General features: G+C 38.3%; 1 protein-coding gene across 1 annotated transcript in view; it reads left to right on the plus strand.

Moving 5' to 3' along the window:
• The window catches only part of LOC137979267 (polycystin-1-like protein 2), a 77,628-nt gene that overhangs the window by 22,563 nt on the left and 38,724 nt on the right, over positions 1-16,341 (plus strand). Inside the window, exons 2-8 of the mRNA XM_068826489.1 lie at positions 8,426-8,754; positions 11,377-11,518; positions 11,606-11,715; positions 13,426-13,484; positions 14,025-14,179; positions 14,699-15,431; positions 15,711-15,919. Of these exons, the coding sequence (XP_068682590.1) occupies positions 8,426-8,754; positions 11,377-11,518; positions 11,606-11,715; positions 13,426-13,484; positions 14,025-14,179; positions 14,699-15,431; positions 15,711-15,919 (1,737 nt within the window). The remainder of the gene's footprint in view (positions 1-8,425; positions 8,755-11,376; positions 11,519-11,605; positions 11,716-13,425; positions 13,485-14,024; positions 14,180-14,698; positions 15,432-15,710; positions 15,920-16,341) is intronic.

Consider the following 16,341-nt stretch of genomic DNA (forward strand, 5'->3'; position numbering starts at 1 on the left):
TTGAAAAGGAGTGGTTTTGTACCTTTTTGTCTCACCGAAGTTTTGGAGTTAATTTCACTCTGTCAAGGGTAAATTGAACTCCATTTAAAGAGTTCAATTCACTCCAATAGAAGGATAAAATTTACTCTTGAATTGGAGTGAATTTTACACCACAGGAGGGGTAAACAATACTGGAGTAAATTTTTACCCCAATAAAAGAGTAAAAGATATAGGAGTACATTTTACTCCAAAAACGGAGTAAGCATTACCGGAGTGAATTTTACTCCAAAAATGGAGTGGTTTTGTACCTTTTTTTTTAACTCCCTTTTTGGAGTTAAATCTACTCCTTGAAAATAACAGTGTGTTCAGCTTTTTCTGGCGGTTTTGGATAGGCTGAATAATAGTTTAACATTAGTGTTATAATTGCTAAAACTTAGCTTTCCGATAAAGGGATTAGTTCAATGGTATCAAGTTGTCGCAATAATACTTAATTATTTCGTCGACGGAGTCACATCAAACTTTAATAACAAATGTATCAAAGTTTTAGTTGTAGAGTGTTCCTACAACAAAATCAGTCATCTTATTCTTAGTTTAGAATCGAACTGAGATGTCGGTTTAGCTGTCAAAAAGTCGGTTTTCTGGGGTAACTCTTACTTCAGTTAAGAATCAGTTAAAATTTGATCACTTCACGGTTAGTGATTTATTTATTTTAGTCCTTTGAAGTTCTCGCTCTATTGTGTTCTTTTAAATTTCTTCACGCTCGCAGTTACTATACAAAGGCTCCAACTGACCTTGTGCAACAAGGAACATACCGAGGAATTCTCTAAGTTAACATTTACCTTTAAATCGCCGAAGTGTTTTTACAAAGTTTTGTCGTAATTTCACGAGCCAGTTAAGCTGGTAAACGTTTGTGGAAAGAGATTTTTATTTTTCTGGAAAGTGAGACAGTTTTGGCACGACTCCTTCGCGTGACAACAAAGTGTGATTATTTATGATTAAAACTACAAACTAATATTAAAATGCACAATATCTCGAAATATTTGTACTTTGTCTCGTGACTGTGTTTTCTGTTCATTAACTTACAGAGTTGGGTAATGAGAATAGTTATTAATAAAAAGGCAAAGCAAAATAAAACAAAAGGAAAAGGATTAATTGCGACGCGAGGACCAATCATATATTGGGGCCCGCTAAAACTAGGTTAGAACCCACTCCGACAACACTAAATGATGATGATGAAGAAGGAATTGTAAAGTTTTAAAAAATGTAATCTTATATTCCTTGACTCTTGTAAAGATCGATGTATTAGTGATCAGTCATAATCATAATTATTATAGACATCAAGCTGTAAATAATACATCATCATTTGTGTAACGTAAATGGAACTCAGAAAATATCCGAGTCTCTTGTGGGACTTAAGTCAATGACCCTCCAAGATCTAGCTGAATGCTCTATCAATTGACAATTATGGGTCATAACTATGGCGCTTTTTTCGAGGTCAAAATTAAGGCTGGTATTTTGCAAATTAAGTAACACTTACATTTTGCCTGGCGAAGTAAGTAACTGTGCACTTACATTTTGCATGGCGAATTAGGCCATTTCCGAGTTCATGTCTGCGTCCTCTTCAAAGCGAGTCTAAGTGCAAAGTTTTTGTGTTGGTAATTAGTTATACTTTACAAATGAATAGAAACTAATTTTCATAAGGAAAACTCTTCACTTAGACTTGCTTTGACGAGGAGACAGACATGAAGTCGGGAATGGCCTGATTCGCGCTTACGTAGCGAAGCGTTACTTAAATTTGAAGGCTACAGTCGATGTATAGATAACCCGTCGTTTTATTTCTGTACTCGTTGCCAACGGGAAATGTCATCGGCAACAGTCAAACTGCGAAGCAAATAAAAGATTTGCGTTTTAAATATGAAATTACACTTAAAGACTGAAATATTCGCAGCGAAATTCTACTTGCAATTCTGTTGGGCAATCCATACTTCATAACACGGCTCTTTACATTGTGGGTGTGTCGATCGGTTGATTGCATGCAAGGCGAATATTTAAATACGTTACGTTTTTTTATATAAATAGACTAATTCGTCGCCAGGTCCTTTGCGACTTCATTTTGGGGCCCAAACGGAAGTTCTACTGCACTAGCGCAAATCATGGCCTTTTAAGTAACAATTGGATTTTTCATGCCGAATAAAGTTACACTTACATTAAGTAAAAATTACTGTTTTCATGGCGAATTAAGTAACACTTACATTTTATATGGATCGAGAAGTAAGTAACACTTCCCTTTTGCTTGGCGAATTCGGTCACCAACATATATTTTGCATGCCGAATTAAGTAACATTTACATTGTGCAAGGCGAATTAAGTACACTCGATCCTTCACATGGCTCGTTTTCCTTTGTTCTTCGAGGCTGATTATATTGAATAAACCCGCTAATTAACAGCTGTCTGAAAAACTGGGAGCGGCTTTGATTGTAACAGGGGAATGCGGGGCTGATATTTTAATAACCCCCTAGGGGATTATTACAGTGACATTCCCTTTGCACACACCCACATGCCTTCCATTTCACACACTGCCAAACAAAACGAGATGCTTCCGTGAAGCATACACTGGGTTGCCTGTGGTACGTGTTACAGAAATTCAGAAGGCACTGAATTGTGTGGTATTGATCTACAGCATTCCAGTCTCTGAAGAATAACAAATAAAAGAAAAGACAGAAACATTGGCTTCTGGGCTGACATGTTGATATCTTTCAAGTTCCCTCACAACTTCTTTTCACCACAAGTTTAAGCGTACCCTGTGAGCATCTGACAGCTTTGTAATACTAAAGTTCACTGAGGTTAAACCCTGTTCGGTGGGGTTAGTATCTGGATGTGTGACCTAAACAATATACCCCTTCATAAAACAGAAGCATCGGACCGAAAATACTATTAACGCTAACAAATGCGAACTCAGCAATGTACAGATTTTGTTACCTTGCTTTATGCAAAACAAATACTGATGCAAAAGTAAATAACTATTGATACACAGTTTTTAGAAAGAGCAGAAGGAAGTTTCCGGGACGGTCAATCGAGAATAAAATATTTACGACATGAAAACAACATTAATTTTGAACCGTGAATATAGAATATAAAAAGTTACGATCAGCGACAAACATTTTGGGAGATTTTTGCTACGTTCAATTTTGTTATTCTACTTTTGGTTGAACAAATAAATCGCAAAATCGAAAGTGACATGGCCGGAATTCAGCGGGCGCCGTGATTAAGTTACCGCGGCATGTTTACTCGCCAAACAGTGAAGCATCTGTGTCAAATAATGGCAAGATACCGGGTTTTTGTAAGTTTCTTTTTCTGTCAAGTGTTATAAAGTTTGACAATAAAATGAGCGAAGTCAAAACAAAGATCACAATCGTCCAACTCTTGAGGTTGACCATTTGTTTATGCAAAGTCAAAATACGACGTACGACGTTATTTATCACCAGATGATTCCATCCTTTTGGAAATAGCAACTACTTTATTATTGATCGGCGTCACAATTTTTCACTGATTTTGGGGCTCATTTTGTTGAAACTTAAGCACGCTTCCATCAGACTTGTTTATTTTCGTGAACTCTTCCTGCTTACACAGCAATACTAAAAAAATTCTCCCATATCACATTTCAACCTTAAGCTCGAAAATTCAATACACAACATGATATTATAATTCACAAAGGCAGAAAATACCACAGAATCCTTTTCCAGCGAAAAACGTATTGAAACAAACAAAATATTTGCTCTTAGAGGCGAAAACCTCTTCCTATTTCATTGCGTGCGTGAAGACAAGAAACTCAATCGTGTGAAATTACCATGTACTTCAGGTTCAAACCCTTTCCTGAAGAACTTTTTCCTTGAATAATGATGCACAAAATAGTCGACAAGCTTTCTTTCAAATAATACTTGACTGTCACATTTCCAATTATTTTTTTTACCTGACTTCGTTGAACTCATAAGTTACCAGATAATTTTCCATTTGGTTTCAGTGTTGTACATAAACTACACTCGTGATAAAATATTGGAAATACAGCTCACTTTGATTTCAGCTCGACGGGCGTAAGAATGTTGTCGAAGTCCATTACTTGTCGCTTTTATACCAGTGAATTTTTTATTTAGTTTCAGTGTTCTACATAACAGCACACTCTTGGTAAAATATTAGAGATACAGCTCATTTTGATTTCGGCTCGACGGGCGATAGATTGTTGTCGAAGTCCATTACTCGTCGCTTTTACGATTCCAGGTATTTGTTTTCACCGCGTGCCTAGTTTATCCAACTAACTTTCCATTATTGAGCTCCATATGGGTATATTTTGTTTAAAGATCCACTTAAACGCCATTCGCGTTACATGACTTTCGACGCAATTGCAGGTTAAGTTTATCATTCTACTGTGTCCACCAGAGAAATCTACGCATCTCCACTACCCTCTCTATCCTAAGAAAATACGAGCAGAAGGCTCTATGCACAAATACACCACTTAGCAGGGGAGTGACAGGCAAGACGTTTACCGACACGGAAAAAAAAAACACTCATTTTCCGACTGGGATTGCCATACCTAGTGATAACAACTTTACTTCAGCAGTGTTGCATTTATTTTACTTAGAATACACATTCATTTATTCATTTCGTTCGGCTGCCCACTCCTTCCAGACATTCAAACACCCGACGTTTACCTTTTTAATGTTCTTTGGGATTCTTTCACTGTTCCTGGCCAATAGGACTTTGCCATCCACGACTATGATATTCCTGGTCGACGCTTTCTTTTTGTTTGCTTTACTCTCTTTTTCAACGCTGCTGATTAAGACTTTATGATGCTCGTCCGAGTGGTCAAAGCTGAACAACCCTTCTGTCGCCTCCTCAATGTTGAACTCACAGTCTTCGTAGTCCTCTTGCCGATTGTTCGAAGATACAAATTTCTCTAGCTCATTGCCCCGATCTATCGAGCCATTAAACCCTCTTTTGTGTGAGGAAAAGGTCTTCTTCAGAGTCTCTCATTTCTGCCATCTTTGCAGTACATCTGTGAAAAACTGAAATGGTTGTAAAGCTGTGAGTTCTATTCCACAAAGTCCAAATCCCAGAGCTATTTTTCTAATCTTTCCTAATGTATTCTTAAGCTTCTTTAGTATACATATGGTTGTTTTGGTGTTTGAATTAACCGCGCACCGGTGGCTCAACTCCGGCTGGACCAAAACTCAGGGTCTTTAAATCACTGAGGAGGAAGTGCTGCCTTTGCAATTACACCTGCAAATGGTCAGACTTTCAAGTCTTCTCGGATAAGGACTATAAGCTGGAGGTTAACTAAATAACATGTCTACTATGCTGTTTTACAATGGGTAAACCCCACTGCGTTTTTTCGCAACCACTTTTCTATTGTGAAGTGTATGCACGGAAAACTATTTGTTTTCCTTCAGTGTACGTCTGTCAAAACAACGAACAAAAACATGTCACGGTTGATTCCCCGCCCATATGACAAAGAAGCCGGTTATTTTGAGGCACCTCGTGGATATGTGATTTATTCATCTCGGGCTGCACCTCAAAATAACCCTTACTTACAGTTTGCATGGCGAATGAGCCAAGGCTCACATACAGACCTTTTATTTCGTGAAAATTAAACAATCAGTTGCATTCATTTTGAATGGCGAAATGAACACTTATTGGCTTAGGGGTCGACAGAGACCATTTAATGCATTCGAACGGTCGTTTAATTAAGGGAATCTTATGTTCTTAAGTTTATTCGGGAAGCTTTCAGGGCAAAATGAAGATGCTTCCATATAAGTCTTCTCGCTAAGACACCCAGGAGACGAAACCATCGAGACAACTCTTTAGTTTGGCCGTCGTGAATGACAAGATTTTATATATGATGTCGATTTGCAGGCAAATTTCAAAAATATATTTTTATTTCAATGTTCTCTCTCAACTTGTTAATAATTATTGTTTGAGACTGTGATGCAATCAGATTGAAAGTTTCATAATGAGAGCAACGTAGTAACGTAGGCAAAATTGTCTCCAGTTTAACACTGCAAAGTTCTTGTAACACTCGGAGTTGCCGAGGGTTCACTTTCTTAAGGATCCGGAGTTGGTGGTGTAAAAACAAGGGCCCGCAACGAGCAAATTAAGCCAAAAGCCTTCGAGAGACAATTCTAGGTACCTTGTAATACATGAAAACTGTCTAAAGGGATGTTTTTATCTCCTAGAAGAATTTGATCTATTCGGAAATCTTAGCTGTATTTTGAAGTGTCCGAAAATTTTAGGGCATGATATGTTCATTTCAGAATTGGTCGCTGAACGTATAGCACTCGAGGAACTTTGCCGCGAACCATTTCCTCATTCGAAACCGCCAGGTGACCTTTTTAATTGCCCAAAAATGCAAAAATTATATATCCCTTCCGAAAAGGTAAGAGACTACTTGTCCTTGGTTGCGAATCTTTTAGGTGGTGTTTTAATAAATCTAGCAGCGTAGAACCGAAATTCTTAGAACAGTTTGACTCTCCCAAACACATATTTCTGAATCACCGAAGATTATCGATGGGTGCCCGTGAAAAAAAGGGTCGCTTATGACTATGAGACTGCGTACCGAGACCTGCGTTTCGATATTGGGTAAAGCGTTTTTTTTTAAGCCGGAGTCCGCCATTGTCATGTTCCAGTTTACTGTCAAACACACTTTTTTGTTTTTCAGTCATTAGACGTTTGCATTTTGACTCTATGACCAAAGCGAAATTTTCAATCTTTACAACTTAAAAGTTTTTGAGCATCCTCGGATGAAGTTATAAAATGGAACGGAGGATGATGAATTACAATTGGAATGTCTTCACTGGCGAAACATTTTTTTCTTTGTTGACATTCAGAAATAAAATTACGGTTAGGATTCACTTTTTAAAATGTGTTATCCCTATAGCAAAATTTACTGGCTAAAGAAAACACCTTAATGCCCGCCCCTCGCCATGTTTTTGGTCCTTGAACTTAAAGCAAACGTAGTTGGTTTACTAAGCTGAGAGCAAGCGCGTGCATGCAGGACATAGAAAACCAATGACACTACATGAAATTAAGATGAACCCGCCTTGTCGGATCTTCGCCTCTCCAAGCAAATAGCTAGCCAGAAAGTGTATTTACATGTAACAGTATTTGATTTAAGACACTAAAAGGAAAGGAAATCTTGGAAAAGTCAGTTTGTTTTGGTCTTAACAGTGATGATACAGTTTAGAAAACTTGATCTTAAAGTGCTTTGTCCTTCTTTGGTCGACTTCCACAGGATGACAACACATGCATTAAAACCTTTTCCTTTTACACCTGCCGAGTGGCTAGTTCGTGACCTGCCACCCGCTGACTTGTGGATGTTTGCAAAGCCAATAATCTGTTGCACTCATTGACTGGATTGTTTAATCATATTATGCTGAAAGAATGTTCGACAGAGATGTCGAGAAAGGCACTTTCGTATGACTTGAATGAAAGATTGTACGCTATGCCCCTGCCCGCTTGAATTTGACATAACCGCAGTCAAATTACAAAACCTTGAATATCCAGCTGTGAAGTTTTCTTTGCGGTTCTAAGGGAAGTGTCTACGCTATCATTGTTTGCATTTTTCATTTGCAAATTTTTGTATAAACTATCGAATTATTTAGACTTAAGATTCTTTCAGAGACTATTGTGGTTTCTAATTTACACGGTTGCCAATGTCAGCAAAAAGGAAAAACTCGAGTTGTTCCAATCAATGAGGACCGTTGTATCTTATTTTTTTTCCAAGCCAATGTTCCAAATTACTTTCCCTCGAAGAAAATTGCCGATCAAAACCAAGAGCTTCAAGTTTAATTCCTTGAATAAACTCCAGATTTGCATAGAAAGTCATAAACAGAGAGTACACCTGACAAATATTTAAAATAATTAAATATGATGACTTCCGGTTATTTCCTTTTTTTCAATTTCTTCTTCCAAACGTTTGATTTCATTGAAGAATTACGATTTCACTTTGTCATTTTGTCATAAGAAGAATTAAATTACGCATGCTCGCGAATGGCCAGTTTCCCCTTTGGTCTGCGGCAAGCGGTAAGTGTTAGCATTCAAATTACTTAACCACTACTTGCCGTGCCTCGAGCGTAAGCCCTCATATACACATATACCAAAATGCTTATGCTGTCAATCAGTTCGAGTTTATTCCCTTTGTCGTCGTTTAGTATGCTGCAGTATAGCGATTTCGGTCATTTTTCTGTGTCAAAATGAGACTTTTACTTGGGGCAGTGATTTGGTGCCTTGCTATCACGGATTGGAGGAAGATGCAAATTGTTGGGGCCTTTCCCTCCTCGAAAAAGCTGTCAGGTTTAGTTGTTTTTATAACGATATTTTGGTTTATTAGCCATTTTTAGGATCTCAAGGTTGATACGTTTACACTTTTGTTTACTTCTATTTGCTCTTATTTCCAGCAAATTGCCGCAAGTCCCTAGGAATGGCGAGTGGTGATATCCCCGACGAGCAGATCACGGTCTCTTCGGTTTACGACAACGATTTCTCAAACTACGGATCGCAACGAGCGCGCCTGAATTTAACTAGCTGGCCACCAGGCTTCAGAGCTGATCCTAACCAAGCAGGACGATGGATAAAAATTGATTTAGAAAGAGAAATGGTGATAACAGCTATCTCCACTCAGGGATATGGGGACGATAGCATTCAAGAGTGGATCACGAAATACATGATCATGTATTCCAATGGCGGTGATTATTCTTATTTCAAAGACCTAAATGGAGACCTCAAGGTAAGTCGGAGGAAAAAAATATGGCGAAGCTCATAGCATGATTGCCAGTGTGCCGTACTAAGTCAGATACGATACGTTACAGTTGACGATTATGTTGTATGTTGACAGGTAAACAAATCATTGCTTTACACCTAAGATCGTTCAGTTAAATGAATGCAATCTGGTCCCGATTGGCATTAAGGGCTTCTTAAAGATATCTTTTGTTACCATTACATTGGCTCGTTTTCAACACGAAAGAAAACAAGAAAACATCAACCATGCACAGCTGTAGTTTGTTAGTTTTGGTTTTTTTTATCTACTTTATTCCTGATAACTATTTTTAATACATATATATTTTTTTTCACTGAAATGCGACTTTGCATGGCACGATCAATGATAAAGACAGGGGATGACAGGCTTTGTACACCTTACCGTGTGAAACAAAGAAAATTCTTTATAACTCGAGGCATGATCGGTAAAAATCACTCATTGTCATTGAAATTTTCCTTTTGATGCGCTTACTGCAATTTCCGTATTTGTTATTATTAATTATGGCTTCAAAGGGATATCGCGCTGAATATTGGAAGATAAATTGATATACATTGTTTCGTCTTCGTTGTCAAAGTGGTTTAATTACTTGTACCTCAAATTGATTAGATTCCAAACGGCTGTACTCGAAAAACCCACAAATGTATTGTTTTCACTCTAAAACAAAAAATAATGAAAAAAGTCTATACTTGTAGTACCTCTTCTTTTTAAAGTTACAAGAGTGTATATTTCCAATTAAGAAACCACCCTTGGTGACGCCAGAAATCGAAGGATGTTTATAATGGAGATTCGACGGTGAAATTAGTCAGTCGCGAGAATCTATTTTTTGTGGTTTGAAAGGTTTTGTGTTTTAATTTGGTCTTAAAGGAAAACTGAACAAAAGATAATACTATGGATAAGGACGGTTTTTCGATCATGTCTGTTGACTCGTGCCGGGTTTTTTCCGGCCATTTTTTTCCCCATAGCTTGCGTTTTCACTCCTCAAACTTTACATTTTTGGAACCTTTTCGCAACCAAAGCAAACTTTCCTTTTATGAAAATGAGGACTTTGTTGGCCTCAAATTAGGAAATGCAGAATTTCGTTCACTGGTTTATGAACAGGTTTACTAAACCTGTTCTTAAACCAGTGAACAGTTGAACTCTTGCCACTTACTAGTTCACTCATTAATTTTTATACAATTCAATTTTGAAAGCGAGATTCGCATACAGTCATGGTCAATTTCTCTCTGGCTTTACTCAGGGTTAAAACGATTGCCTACCAAAAAAAAAAAAAAACGTTTCATTCAAACCGTACGTAAAATGTTCAAAGAAAGAAATTCTCATGGACAAAACCTTTCGGAAATATAGGTTCCAAAAGCAGTATTTAAGTATAAAAAATTGCGATAAAATAGTGCTGAACATTGTGATGACAACTGACGATTGAAATTGATTAAGCCGCTGGCTAAAGGCGACGACGTTTCCACCGTTAGCTCACCATCATTGTGAAGTCAAAAAGAAATGTTGTACAAAAAGCTTAAAATGTATAGCAGATCATAATTTGACTGTAAGTCCCGTGGGATGATTAGCCGAGAGTTGAACTTAAAAGGGGGTAAGCCGGTATAGCCCTGAGTTTCTCAATGAAAAACATTTCAAAACATGATCCGAGCAATCAAATTTGCTTAGGCACTTTCTCAAACTTCTGAATAGCTTTGTTTTAGAAAGTTGTGACTGACGACCCTGTCCTTCCAAAAGGACTGCCGAATATTTGTGTTCAGCAATGACTTGATGAATGTCTCTGTTGAGCTAGTACGAACATTTCCTAAGAGTCAGCAATAGTTGAAGACAGCCCACTCTCTCCAACTGATTCAGCTATCCACATTTTCAATAGTAGATAGCAGAACATTCTGGCATTTCTAAAACAAAGGGACTCTTATTGATTTGTACGACTTACCCGCTATTAACATGATGTGGTGATTGACTTGATTATGCTCATGAATGCTTGTAGAAAGATGAATAACGCAAATTCACGGTGCGACAAACGAACCAAAAACAATTACTGAGTTTTAAGATGCTTTTCATGAAGAAACTCAGTCCTACCTTATGAAAAAAAAAACTGACTTTATGTGCAATATATTCCCACATTACATAACACTACTGATCAAGTCAAAAATGTCACGGTTTAGCATTTTTGCATTTATAGCTTCTTTTCCAACGTATCCTCTCACTTAAAAATGAAGTTAAGGAAACGTCGAAAAGTCAACGCTTTCGGTTAACGTTAGTTTTTCAGCCAACTTAAACTTTTTCATAACTTTTATCGTAGTATAGTTTTTATAGCAAAATGTATTGCAAAATCTATTCAGATTTTAGTTCGTGTAAAAGAAGTTGTTGGTTTTTGATGTCCATAATTCCGATAACATGACTGAAAAGATTTGCTCCTTTTGGATTTAAAGCTGAGTTAAAGAATCTGAACGGTCTGTGGATTCCATAGTTTCATGATTCGTCTTTGGATTTCACTCAAAAAAGGAAAAAAAAAAACAAGCAAACTCCGCTTCCCGATTTGAATTGTGCTCCCATAAAACGCTCGTTAGTTCAGTTGTGCTGTTGTCACAATTTCAGACTTTCACGGGAAACAAAGATGCAAACTCCATTCAACGAAACGATGTCCCTTTGCCAGCTGTAGCGTCATCTGTTATGATTATGGAAATTTCGAGTCACAATAACTTCGCCATGAGGATGGAGCTCTATGGCTGTGAACCAGGTGGGTGTCTTGCTTAGGAACGCCTTCCAACTACCCGAATGAAGTAGAGACACTGCTCACTCTAACACTGTTGAATAATTGTTTCAGGTTATTATTTTGTGGTTTGGCTCATGCTGTCAGAATTTAACTGCAAAACAACGTACCTGGATAGGAAGAGCTTGGAGTACCAGCTAATGGTTGATGACGTCGTGCTTGAGGTATGAGACAATGGCTATCAGAAGTTATGTTCGAATCTTACCATCTGAAGTTCTTTCATGTAGACAAATATAATTGCACAAATTAAGACTGCATAATCTATTCTTCGGTTTGTTTTTTTACGTGAGATTAACCTGCAACCAGGCTCCATTTTCGTTATGAAAGGGGACGAAAACACGAAAAATAGTTGCAAGCGCCGACATAGGAGGACATGAGAGCAATTTTCATTTGGGCCTGATCGCAGGCTAACCTGAGATGACTTGATTGTTAATAATACTACTGTGCGTTTTCTAACAGTACTCCCTTGGATTTTCTCGTATCGACATCATCATTTTTCCCTATTAAAAGGGCTTTATTACGACAACTTTACCCTCGAATGTCTTCTGTCTTGGAGAGATTCCAAGGTTAAGCGTAATGCAAGTATCAACGAAGTAAGGAAAGCCAGTTCAGATTTCACTTCATCTGTAAAACGCGTCAAATGTAAAAGTCAACGATGCCATCGTGTTTGTCTTCGTCTTTGGGAAGTATCAAAGGAATGCAAAGCCTCTTTAGATTTGACTTCGCCTTTGACGCGCGTCAAACGCGAAGTCAAAGTTGTTATGAATTTCAATTTATCTTTACCGTGGTCAAAGGTATAAGCAAACTAGTTGTTGACCGTACGTTTGACGGACGTCAAAGGTAAAGCCAAAGCCCATGCCAGCTTTTACTTAAGCTTTGCCAAAGATCAAAATAATGTGAAGGAAATCTAATTGTGCGTCCCATGAAGGGGCGACCTCTTTTAGCCACCGATCATCTTACCTTTTCTGCTGTTCAAAACCAGTAATGTTGTTTCTCCTCCTGACTCATTTGAAGATAAGGACTTCCTTAGTGATTTTGACGTCGTCCAGTACATCCAAGGGGTCACTGAGCCCATCAAGGGAATGTTCTGTGGCCACAACGTTGAAGTACTGTTCCTCTGCTATCTTTCTTGACGTTCATTTACAGTTTTGCCAAACGTAAGAATTCCGTATCCGCAGAACGACTCTTTTTATTCTATGCCACTAAATGAATGGATTTTGAAAACGCCTACATCAGAAAAACAGGTTCAGTTTGGTACACACCTAATAGAGCACCAAAAAGTAGAAACTCACCCTTTGTCGAAACGTGGATGATAATTACCACCACCAATTGCGCGTAACGGTGGCGGCCTAGAAAGGGAGGCAGTGCGGCCCTGTGGTTATGGCGCTTGCCTTGGGAACCAGAGATACCTGGTTCAATACCCCTTTTGACCACTCGTTGAAGTTTATCCTGATAGTACCTGGTTCAACTTCTATTCTGCATCTGATGTTCGTCTGCAGCCAGTTGGGATTCTTAACAGTTGTTGTTACTGTTCTGTTTTGTCGTTTTGTCAATTGTGTTTCACCCTTATGGGGCGTGCTTAAATAAGCATGTATTTAAGCAAAGATGACCATCTTATTAAAAGGAAAGGGCACTGACCAGTGAGCATAAGAGGGCTCTTGCATCATCTTAGGTCACCCCTGACGAAGCTGAGTCTAGAATGAGTGTTCAAGCGTTATCTTGAATCGCAGCTTTGAAAGTGACATTCACTATTCTTCAAACCAGGGTAGCATTCAACCAGTCTATCATTCTAGTGCTTTGTTTATGAGCAATATCTGATCCCATTTTGGCGCAAAATCTTTTTCTATTAAAAATGATATTTTTTTTCATTTCAGAGTACACATGCTCTAGCTAATACCCCTGGATTCCTGTCTGCTAAACTCGCCCGGTTTAGGTATGTTGGAGACATGGTCAGTTGGCTGCTACTACTTTCCATAGTAATCATCGTCACCATCATCATCATCATCATCATCATCATCATCACCATCATCAGCATGATCTTTGTCGTCATATGGACAAATGAAATCTTTTTAAAGATGCTCTGAACTGGAGACTGTTGAAAATGATATCCCCTACATAGTGCAACTCTTTTACAACTACCCCATCCTTCTTTTCCAAGCCATCGTGTTGTCAATTTTGTAAGGTACACCAAAATAAAACTTTATTAATCTAACTTATGTTACACAAAGAATAACCAAAATACAACCTTCAAACTTTTTTTCAGCGCTAGGTAGGTTATCATTTATGTTCCCAATGGAATCACGTAGCACCAATTCAATGGCTACAGAAGGACATGAGTTTGTTGATAAAACATATCGCTTCCTTCATGAATACACATCAAATGGCGAACGCATTGCTTTCACTACTTTGACTTAAAGAGTTTTGTTCAGCATAGTTTTCTTGCTTTAACTTACTCTTGCGCTCTTTTTCCCAGTGCCCAAACGGAAGGAACCGAAACAAAATTATCAGCAGAGGTTAAAATTTTCTGCATCGAAGCAAGTGTTCATGATATTACTGCCGCCCTCACAAATTATATTAAAAAGAGTGGGGGCTTGTTTGATCCGAATTTCATCAAACTTCAATATTCTTGTGAGTATTAAGCTTTTTATTTAATACATATAATTGATAACAGATGGATGAAAGTCGACGGACTCTCAACGATCGTAGCGACAAATACGCACATTCCGGATAGGGGTGTGGTATTTATGATCCATGCTTTTTCCCTATGTAGAATGGTAGTTCTTCTTTTCCTAAACATGTCTCAGTTTATAGTTCCATACTTCAAGTACATCGTTAAGAAAGAAAAAAAAAACATTTTTTTGAAACGTCAACACGTGGAGCAGGGCTGGCGATGGCCACTTGCATCACATGTGGGTGGAGTTGTTGGTTCTCTACTCTGCTCCAAAAGGTATTTTTCCGGGTATTGTGGTTTTCCCCTCTCCTAAAAAAAAACAATTGATGTTTGATTTGAGTTAAATTAACTTGATGGTTTATTTGCGAAGTGTCCTCAGTTAGTGCGGCCTCTGCGCTAGAAGAATTGACACCGAAATAAAGTTCATTGATCATAATTATTTTATTTTATTTTTATTTTAACTGTTAATTTGTTAGTGGACTATACTTGTCGACCTCCCGATGTTCACGTTGACCTCCAAAAAATGTACACCAATGCGACTAGGGTAACAACAGTTGACTTGCTAGTGGTGCGTGGGGAGGTCGGGATTCGTTGCAACACTTCCTCTTCACTTCTGCTCAGCTGGGAGAGCAATGAAATCGAAGAACCAAACGGATTGTTTATGATGAGCGATCGCTTGGCAATCGCCTCTTTGAATCTCACGATTGAACCAGGGAGGTTAAAGGTCGGATTGTACTTTATACGGTTAATCGCAGAGATGACGAAAGAAGAAGGAGCCCTGAATTACGATTACGGGTTTCTCCGGGTTGTGTTACCCGATCTTGTTGCGAAGGTGCGGGGTGTTAACAAGGCAGTGAAGGGAACAGGGAATATTATACTGGATGCCACAGATTCTTACGATCCCGACAATTCCGCCGCTCAGGAACAAGGAATGGCATTTACATGGCTCTGCCGAAGAGAAAATGAAGAGTTCTCGAACATGGAAACGCTTCCGATTGACAGTTCACTCGGAAGGGCGAAGGTTCTTGGAGGGTGTTTTGGATATGGTGTTGGAAAGATGAATACAACTGAACCTCTTCTGGAAATTAATATGAACAAGATTGGTTCTAAGAGTACCTATGTGTTCAAGCTGATTGTTGAAAAAGAAAATCGAACATCTGTTGCTTATCATACCCTGAGAGTGGAATCATCCATTGAATTTTCTATCAGGTAAAGAAGATAAAATTAAGTACAATGATGTAACTATGCACTTGTCTTGATGACACATCAAGTATACACCGATGATTAATACTTTCCGACACAAACAGCAAAGACTAGATGTTCCTCTCATGGCAGTAACAACAACCCAGTGTTTCTTTTTTTTTTTGGAGCAAGCAATACTAAATTACTGGAACAAGAAATGTCTCTGGCCAATCATAGAACTGACAAACTACTTCATCTATGAAAACATTACTTCATGTACTGTTATTTCTTTTGTTTTGCTAACAGATGCAAAATCAATTGTGGACAAAAAGTAACTGCCAATAAAAGGATGATCATAGAGTCCACTTGTAGAGGACTTTCCTGTCAAAACGTTCAGCAGTATAACTGGACTCTGTACAGGCTCAATCAGGAGGCTTATAACGAAACATGGGTGACAATTGACTTGAAAGATAAGACACTCACTGACTTGGATAGCCAAAATCTAGTGATAAAAGGTGAGTTCCATTTAGATCAAGATGAGACAGAAGTCAGGCATTCAGTTGCCAACTCTGAAATCACGGGGGTCGCCTAGGAGCTGAGCCGAGCCCCCCCTGGACGGGAGAGGCTTGTTTTCGTCGCGATGAGAATTAGAGAATGCTCAAAGGAGTGTTTGATACTTCGGTTGGGCAATAGTTGACTTCTTGATAGAGAAAACATTTGAATAAGGAAATTCAGGCCTGAATCATGACATGTATTGACCTTGGCCTACGTTAAAGTCATGTATATCGGCTATGATATTATCCTTTTATTAGGTTCGAGTTTTCTTGCACTAAATGTTGTGATAGAAACGTGTGTTGTATTCGCACCTTTAAGGTGAAGAAATGATCCTTAGTCCTGACTCATTTTAATCACTTAACTGCACTGAACGGTGTTTTGC

This window comes from Montipora foliosa, chromosome 12, assembly GCF_036669935.1.
Source record: "Montipora foliosa isolate CH-2021 chromosome 12, ASM3666993v2, whole genome shotgun sequence".
Taxonomy (NCBI): Eukaryota; Metazoa; Cnidaria; class Anthozoa; order Scleractinia; family Acroporidae; genus Montipora; species Montipora foliosa.